The 8,966-nt window shown below is 39.7% G+C and overlaps 1 protein-coding gene across 3 annotated transcripts; it reads left to right on the top strand.

The window, feature by feature from the left end:
- Positions 1–246: 246 nt before the first annotated feature.
- On the top strand, positions 247–4,279 carry LOC121741621 (protein SOSEKI 3-like). 3 transcript variants are annotated; one of them, XM_042134485.1, is made up of 7 exons: positions 247–545; positions 908–1,142; positions 1,229–1,298; positions 1,402–1,517; positions 1,898–2,777; positions 3,505–3,806; positions 3,917–4,279. In XM_042134485.1, the coding sequence occupies exons 2-7, from the start codon at positions 935–937 to the stop codon at positions 3,940–3,942; spliced, it is 1,602 nt and encodes a 533-aa protein (XP_041990419.1). In that variant the 5' UTR covers positions 247–545; positions 908–934; the 3' UTR covers positions 3,943–4,279. The 3 variants fall into 3 exon arrangements, with proteins under 3 accessions (XP_041990419.1, XP_041990415.1, XP_041990409.1); XM_042134481.1 differs by having other exon boundaries at positions 248–545; positions 877–1,142; positions 3,505–3,807; XM_042134475.1 differs by lacking the exon at positions 247–545 and having other exon boundaries at positions 555–1,142; positions 3,505–3,807.
- The last annotated feature ends 4,687 nt before the right edge of the window (positions 4,280–8,966 follow it).

Here is an 8,966-nt window from a genome sequence, read left to right as displayed (position 1 = left end):
AATTATTTCATTTTGTATATATTTGTTAATAGTGATGTGGATATTATGTGGCTAGGCTATGGCTAGGCTATTGCTGTGTTATTTGTTTGTTTTGATGATGTGGCAGGAGGATTTTTAGTGCTAATGATGTGGCAGTGGCTAGGTTATGGCTGGGCTATTCCTATCGTGGATGGCCAGGGAAAAAAATAAAAAGACGCAGTAGCAAAATTAAGAAGTCAAGCCTCAATTATCTAGTTCCAAAATTAGGTCGAAAATAGCCCTCTTGATAGGAAGGGCAGAAAAATCATGTGGCCACATCAAAATGAAATCGCTCCATCTCCATCAACAACAACTACAAACCTCTGAATTTCTCTAACCTGAGGCATAACGCCAAATGAACTCCCCCCCTTCATCTCCACGCATCAGTCCCTTTCTCCACTCCTTGTCTCTCTACTGTTTAGTCACTCTCCACTCTCCTCCAACCCCTGTCGCCAACACTCACTGCCCACACTACTACATTTAATTTCGCCTGCCCCCTCTCTCAGTTTACCTTCGCTCTCTCTCAGGTTCCCGCTCTTCGCCTTTTTTCTTAAAAATTCAAAATTTTCAGTTCACATTCCTCTCTTCTTCTTCTTGACTTTGACTTTTTAGTGTTATTGTGTTAATCTGCTACCCCTTTGGTTGAAGATTATGTTTAGGCTCACGTAGTATGTTTTCTTGCGATATTATTGACATAGGACGTTTTCAAGGTTTTGTTGCTATTATAGTTCTTGTCTAGATTTATTGAACCTCCAAAAGTATCATTTTTTTCTGTTGAATTTCGGTATTCATGTATTTTAGGGATGTGATGATTGTGTAACCTTGCATTCTTGAATTTCGACCCTCTTTCATTTGAAGGAAAACTTAAAGGGTAGTGGATCAATTTCAGTTTTCAACCGCTTTTTGGTGCAACAAAATGGAGAGAACGAAGAAGTATAGGCAAGTGAGCCCAGAACGGGCCAAAGTGTGGAAAGAAAAATCGCCCAAGTATCAATACAATCATCACTGCGAACAGCAGAGCCAGAAGGTAGCCGTAATTTACTATCTATCTCGAAATCGACAGCTCGAGCATCCCCACTTCATGGAGGTCCCCCTGTCCTCTCCCGATGGCCTTTACCTGAGAGGTTAATTTACAATATGTTTGAACAGAAACTATTATTTGGTGAGGTTTGTGTTCTGAATTTCGACAATTGTGTTTTTTTTTGTGAAGATGTCATTGAGAGGCTTAATGCTTTGAGAGGCCGAGGCATGGCTTCGATGTACTCCTGGTCCTGCAAGAGGTAAAAATCATTTCTGCACTTCCTTTTTATGTGCCATTGTAATTTGAATTCAGTATCTCTTTTTGGTTGTGGAATATGTTTTGAGGGTGCTGTGTGGATGTAGGAGTTACAAGAATGGATATGTATGGCATGATCTGTGCAATGATGATTTGATCCTACCTGCTCACAGGAATGGGTATATCCTCAAGGGCTCAGAGCTCTTTGAAGATTCCAATTCTGGTAATATAAGTACTATTGTACTATATTTTTCAGTGGTTATATATGTTTGGAATCAATTTATATGATCATACTTGTTTAATCATGTTCTTGTTTCATGAACAAAGAAAAACTGAAAGGGCTGTATGTTTGGTGTTTCGGTAGGAAATTTTCTTTCTTCATGTGTCAAACCATGTGTTTCTTTCATTGTTGATAATAATTTTCACTCTCACCTATGATTGATCTGCAAATCCTTTTCAAGGGTCCTTTTTGAACTTCTTCGTTCATTCTATCTACTGTATGTAAAAAAAAAGTTTCGCTGTTTTATTATGATGGGGTTCATGCCATTATTTCATGATTTCATGCACAATCTGACTTCCTAATGATTAATGCTTGATTTTTAGGTAACTTTAGTCCTGCTGAGACGGTCATATTACATAATCAGAAGGCACTTCCAGAACCACCATCTTCAAGAAGCCAAGAGGAGTCGTCATCTTCTTCTAGCTTGAATGACAGGACTACAAAGACTTCTCAGGATGATGAATTATCTCCTCCGGACCAGCGCCCTTGCTCCTCATCCGTGTCTCCTGAGTGCAGCACGGAGAAGAATTCATCATGGAATGGCTCTTTGAGCTTGGCCGAGTATAAAGTCTACAAGAGTGATGGTCTTGCTGATGCTTCCACACAAACCGAGGACAATACTAACAGAGGTGCTAGAGCCCGAGATACTTGTATGAGAGGTGTGTCCACTGATGATGGATTAGCAGAGCCTGAAAGTAGTGGTGCTCGTCCTAGCCAAGCTCCTTGCTTGAAAGCTACTCCAGAGATCTGCCGAGACTTTGTTTCACCACCTCCTTCTACATCCAGTGTTTCTTCATCATGTGGCAGGACCGATAGCTTGGAATCTCTCATTAGAGCTGATGCTAGGAAGCTCAACAGCTTTAGGATACTTGAAGAAGAGGAATTTCGAGTGCCATCCCATTCTAAATTAAAGGCTTCGAATATGATAATGCAACTGATATCTTGTGGTTCAATATCAGTCAAAGATCACAGCTTTGGCCTAATCCCGACCTACAAACCAAGGTTCTCACACTCCAAATTCCCATCCCCGTTGTTCTCAACGTCGTTAATGTTGGGAGAGCTTGATTGCCTGGCAGAAAATCCTCGTCTTATGGGCATGACTTTGGAGGACAAAGAGTACTTCAGTGGGAGTTTGTTAGAAAGGAATATGGTGAAGGAAGGGGCACCCAAATTAAAAAGATCATCTTCGTTTAATGCAGACCGGTAAGTCCTGTTCACCTCAGTTAACTTTCATTTTTGTAAAGGAGTTCACATTCTGCTTAATTATATAACATTTGTTAGTTGAGCCAAATTTGGATCTCGGCCTCCATATTTTACCTCCGAAATAAGTGGATACACCTCAAACGCATGTCGTAATCTTTATTTTTTCATCATCTTGATTTAGGACTATTAGTGTTTCATGTTTTAAGAGATAAGATCATTGAGTAACTCCTAGGTTAGGACTTAGGAGATGGTTAGCAATCTTGCTTTCTAACCTGGGATCCGTATCTCTTAGTTTTTGTCTGACAATTTAATATTTTATTTCCTAGCAAAATAAAGACCCGAAGAAAGAAAAAGAAAAAGAAGAGACAAGATCCTTGATAACATTCTGATCTTGAGATCTCTTTAAGCTCCAAATTAGGTCTTTGAAAAATAATTAAAAAACCCCTAGATTAGGTGTTGCAACACCACATCTTTATTTATTGGTTTCAGCTGGTAATATTGTAGTACTTGAGATTGACGTGATAAATAGTTAATGTAGTACTCCACTTGGCAAGGATTGAGATTTGTTTTATCATCTATTTTTGACTGGTAGTATCAAGTAATATGGAAGTATAGCTATTTGAGGTGAAACTTCATGCTTGATTTCTTGGTTTTGTGAAGTACTAATATCCACTGGATTATAAATTCTTTGTTTTGCTCTTCATACTGAAACTCTAAATCCTTTCAGAAGTACCGAGCAGCTTGACTCTACTGAAGACAAAGAATTGGGAGGTTCAACGCGCACAAAGTGCATCCCGAGATCAATTAAAGTCGCTTTAAGCAAGCAGTCAAGATGTGAATCAATGCGGTCCCCTGTTTCCGAGGGACCAAGAATCTCATCTGACAGAGTGGGAAGTTCACGAACGTCCACACCTGCCTCTTCCATTGGCGGGAGCAAAAGACTTACTGAGCCACTCTCAGGGAAAAATTTATTGAACAAACTAGATTCTTCGAGAAATCTGAACGAGAATGTGATCCAAATTGAAGAAAGTTAAATGCCAACCACCTTTACTTTTACCACTAATAATTCAATTTCAAAAGTCCACACTACTTTTCCTCTTCATGTAGATTGAAGTATTCTTTTCCATTTTGTTCAACAGGCTTACTTCAGGAGCTCGGGTTATAATTCATTCGAAAGTATGTTCTGACGTTGATGGTAACTCATAGTGGACATGTACGAGAGTAAGGAGATTGAAGAATTTACATACTACTATTTCTCTGAAGGAATTATTCATGTTGATAAATGAATGGCTGAAGCCTTTTGAGGTGGCTCTTCATCTACTACATAAGCAATTTTGTTTCCTTTGAAATGTTTTTGAGTTAAGTTATACTGAATCTTCGACACTACGTAGTGTCGTTCTTGCTGTAAGAGAGTTAGTATAGCCGTGTAGGAGTATCAGACATGCCAGGATGGTGAGAGAAAATTCAGCTTGCGTTATTAGTTTACAATTATCTTTGTTCTATTTTTTGAGGCGTAAATTTGGAAATTAGCGCGCAGTTATTAGTTACATAACCTTGAGAAGGTCATGATACTCAAGAATTTGTCTATTGCGGCTTATTTCAAGGCAAGTTGAAGAAATGCTAAGGCCACCCGCTATGGGGCGCCCGATGGCACGCCCCGATGGCGTCCATCGTCCTCGGCCCTACGTCCGCGGCCGATGCATAGGGCGCACCCTACGTCGCGGACGATGGTCTATCGTCCGCACCATCGTCCGCGCCATTGTGGGCTCGGCGGACGATGGCGCGGACGATAGGCCATCGGGCGCCCCATTGCGGGATCGGCGGACGATGGTCGCGGACGATGGCACGCGTTTTCCATGGCTATTTAAACCTCGTTTCTCATTCACTTGTTCGTACGAACATCGCACCTCTCTCATTTCGCTCATCTGTCACATTTCTACCTCTCTCAAATACCAAAATGAACCACGACGATGACGCCACTAGTTCTAGCTCCTCGGAGTCGGGTAGTTCGACCTCGGCCACCACGGAAGCCTTAGATGCAGCCGTTGAAGAGGCCATGGCGGAATGCTTAGCCCAACTGCAGCGCGAGGCGGCGGCGGCAACGGAGCAGATCCACAAGCCTATTCGACGTTGGAGGTCTGTCCGACGAGACCACGCGGCAGCTCACGAACGTCTGATTACAGACTATTTTGCCGATCAACCACGGTGGGGACAGATTGTCTTCCGCCATCGGTTTAGAATGCCGCGTTACCTTTTTCTCAGCATTGTCCGGACGTTGTCATCACGTGATGAATACTTCACGTATCGGGAAGACGGGGTCAGCAGACCCGGCCTTACACCATTGCAAAAGTGCACGGCTGCACTCCGTCAGTTCGGCACCACGACGGACATTTTCGACGAGTACCTCCACGTCGGGGAGACAACATGCCGGGAGTGTCTGAAGAGATTTTGTAGGGGAGTTGTGGAGGCCTACAGCGACACATATTTGCGCAAGCCGACGGCGGCTGATTGCCAGGGCCTGATGAAGATGCACGAGACGGCGCACGACTTTCCTGGGATGCTAGGGAGCATCGACTGTATGCACTGGCAGTGGAAGAATTGTCCGACGGCGTGGAGAGGCCAATTCACAAGTGGATACAAGGGCAGCTACCCGACGATGATCCTCGAAGCCGTCGCTGACCATCGGCTCTGGATCTGTCATGCTTACTTCGGCGTAGCTGGGTCGAACAACGACATTAACGTCCTCAACTCATCCACCCTCTTCACTGAGCAATGCAATGGCAACGGCCCGACCATCGAGTTCACTGCCAACAGTCGCCGATACCACATGGGGTACTACTTGGCCGATGGCATATACCCACGGTGGCCTGTTTTTGTGAAGACGATCAGCTGTCCAATTGGTGAGAAGAGGGCTTATTTGAGCAAAAGCAGGAGTCGGCGCGGAAAGATGTCGAGCGGGCATTTGGTGTGCTCCAAGCACGGTGGGCAATTGTGAAGGGGCCGACTCGTCTCTAGTTCAAGGAAGTCATCGCCGATGTCATGTATGCGTGCAAAATCATGCACAACATGATAGTCGAGCATGAGGTTGGGAGCATCACCGACTAGAACGATGATGACGGTGCATCTAGCTCGTCCAGTACGGCGACCGAGCCCCCCGCTAGATGATTACCGCCGAGCTTCAATGAGGTTCTAGCTAGACAGGCCTCAATGCGCAACCAACAAGACCATGTCCAGCTCATGAACGACATGATTGAAGAAGTGTGGGCCCGTAACCGCCGTCGCTGAGTTTGCGTATTTTTTTTATTCGTATTGTAATGTATTAATTTCTATAAATGAAATGAAGTTTTTTCCCAATTTTTGTTGTTATTTAAATATTCAAATAAAATGAAAATTCATAGAGCGCCACATTATAGGTGAGGGTAGGAGGATAAAACTGATGACGTGGCGCGCCATAGGGCGCCCCATTGCTAATGGCCTAAAAGAAAAAATGTCACAGAAGTTGTTGAGCTATCGAAATCAAGAATATTTAAAAAGTTGGGAGTTTTACCTAATTCAAGAAGCATTTGGATTTTATCTGAGTAAAAATACCATTTTTAATCTGCTTTTGCGTATGTGGGAATGTATATCATTATCAATATTCCAAGTTCCTGAAAAAGAAGAAAATAACAAAACCTGGATATTGTACTACAGAAACATTTTAATATTTGACATAGAATTATTTGTTTGCATATAGCCATGTGTATACGATATTAAATGTATGATGAAAGGTTGACAGAATTATATACTCCGACAATTTGCATAGGATGCTGCAATCTATTTTATATAAAGAATTTTCTGATTACTGATTATTTTGAGTAAAAGTGGGAGTTTAGATGGTATTTAATGAGGAAGCATGATTGTCGCTATTAATTAAGCAATTTCTGTATGTACCTTTTGGTTGTTATAAAGCAGGACAAGTGCATTAAAAGGTGGGTATGTTTTAGTCAATTGCATTAAATTGGAGTTTGTGGCGGGATCTATAATATTTAGAATTTTAAGTTTGGGAGGGGAAGAACGAACAAGGGCATTTTAGTAAAAGCCACATGGTTACATTATTAAGTGTGACAATAAAGTTAGTAGTGGCTCTCAAAATAATTTGAGTTACACATTGGATCTTTATGCTCAATCTCAATCTCAATCTCAATCTCAATTATGACGGTCTTCATCTCATGAGCACTCTTCCCTATAGTGGACTTTGTATAAAATGCCCTTATAAATCCCTCATACTACAAGAAAAAGAATCCTTGACATATTGCAGTAAAATCGAAACCATTGAGGGATGTAAAAATCTATTTGGATATTCACTTTATATATACGAAAAGTCAAGAAAAACATTGTTTTATAGGACAAATCATAATTTTAACTTCATTTCTATCTAACCATTTCACAATTTAAATATCAAACGATCCCTTACAAACTAGTACTCATATCTAAAAATTACTACTTTGCTCGCTAGAGATTAATCCCAACGTTTAAAAAGGGGTTTTGAGCTTAAATAATGTTGCGAAACCAAAATGTATTTGTTTCATTAAAGGTAATATCGCTTTAATCTAAACCTATATACTGTATATTGAATTTACCAAAAAATGTCTCGAACTTAAAGAATAATTTATTTAAATTTTGAACTGCATGTGTCGTTTCAGTATTAAATTATTCTGCGTCCTTTTTTCAGTCACGTAAATCATAGGAGTGATATATATTGCCAAAAAAGCAATGCATTTTTAAGTATTAGAGCACAAATGGTAAAACGATGTCCATTTCATTTTACTTAAATAACGACGCCGTTTCCAACAAGTTGTAGTATTAAGATTCAAGAGGCCAAAACATAGACGTATGACATTTTTAATATAAATGAATAGTTTGGGATTTAACAAAATAAATAATTCATAAATTTTGAGACATATTTAATAAATGAGTAGTAGTATAATTTAGGATTTTAATATATAGTTTTTTAATTAAAAAAATGTCTTCTGTTGAAAACCGTGAAATTGGGTAATTAGGAGTAGACGGAAGGTTGGCGGCTGGCGCTATACATAAAATAAGCCCATATATGAATGGGCCTGAAGTTGGTCATGTTTAATCCGATTTCTTTGGGTATGGCCCATATTGCGTGCTAATTTGAGTAAATGGAAATTCAATACACAATTCATTTTCTTTACTTATTTTGTCGCTACTGCCTCATTGATTCATTTTTTTTAAGAAAAGAGGGCAGAGCCCGATTACAAACTAACGAACGTAAGAAACACTTAAACTGTCATGCAATAACCAAATACTAAGACCCAAGGGAGGAGATTCTAAAATATGGACACCTTTTATAAAATTTGCATGTGTACAGCTATTTTCTCTGGAATGATGACCTTTTTTTGAAATCTTAGAAAATAGTGTGGCAATAAGTTGGACAATATTTGAATCAGGGATTGGTTTAAAGCTTTGTAATAGGATTGGATTAAAGCTTAGTAATAGAATAAGATGTCGTTAGGTTGGCATGACTCATTGTCATATGATCATCTATCTAAAATAAGTTGTTGGTTATGACTTTCTATTATCATATAATTATTCATTTAGCATTAAGTTGAGATTGAATATCATATAATTATTCATTTAGTACTCCCTCCGTCCACAAAAAATAGACTACTTTTACTATTTTGGGATGTCCACCAAAATTAGACTAAGTCTAAAAATGAAAACTTCTCAATTAATACTAACCATACACATCATTCTAAATAGGGACCCCACAATCCACTAACACTCATTCCACTGCCGTTTACCTTCCTCTCTCTTATTTTACCAATTATACATTAAAACTCATGTCATTTACAATCTTGTCTATTTTTCGTGGACAAAGAGAGTATTAAATTGTCAAATTCAATCTCATAAACCAATTATAACACATATTTAATCATGAATATAATTTTCAAACCGAACATGTCCTTATAAGTTATAATTAGGGGAAATTCTAGTTAGAAAGTATTTCACGAGAAGCAAGCACATAGATGTGCGGATGCATTTTATAAGAGATGAGATCCAAAGTTGAGAAGTTGGAGTTGTGAAAATATCAACTGAGCACAATGCAGCTGATATGTTGACAAAATCTTTGCCAGCCATGAAGTTCAGATACTGCATGGAGCTGGTGGGACTTGTAGAGTGATT

The sequence above is a fragment of the Salvia splendens genome, chromosome 1 (genome assembly GCF_004379255.2).
Source record: "Salvia splendens isolate huo1 chromosome 1, SspV2, whole genome shotgun sequence".
Taxonomy (NCBI): domain Eukaryota; kingdom Viridiplantae; phylum Streptophyta; class Magnoliopsida; order Lamiales; family Lamiaceae; genus Salvia; species Salvia splendens.
Note: the sequence above shows the minus strand (reverse complement) of the source record. Positions and strands in the feature narration are given on the sequence as shown.

Bases quoted from the DNA above. Each gene is read 5' to 3' on its own strand.
- LOC121741621 (XM_042134481.1), top strand. From the start codon at position 935: ATGGAGAGAACGAAGAAGTATAGGCAAGTGAGCCCAGAACGGGCCAAA. The intron at 1,299-1,401 runs GTAAAAATCATT...GTGTGGATGTAG, and splicing joins TACTCCTGGTCCTGCAAGAG to GAGTTACAAGAATGGATATG. The intron at 1,518-1,897 runs GTAATATAAGTA...CTTGATTTTTAG, and splicing joins CTTTGAAGATTCCAATTCTG to GTAACTTTAGTCCTGCTGAG.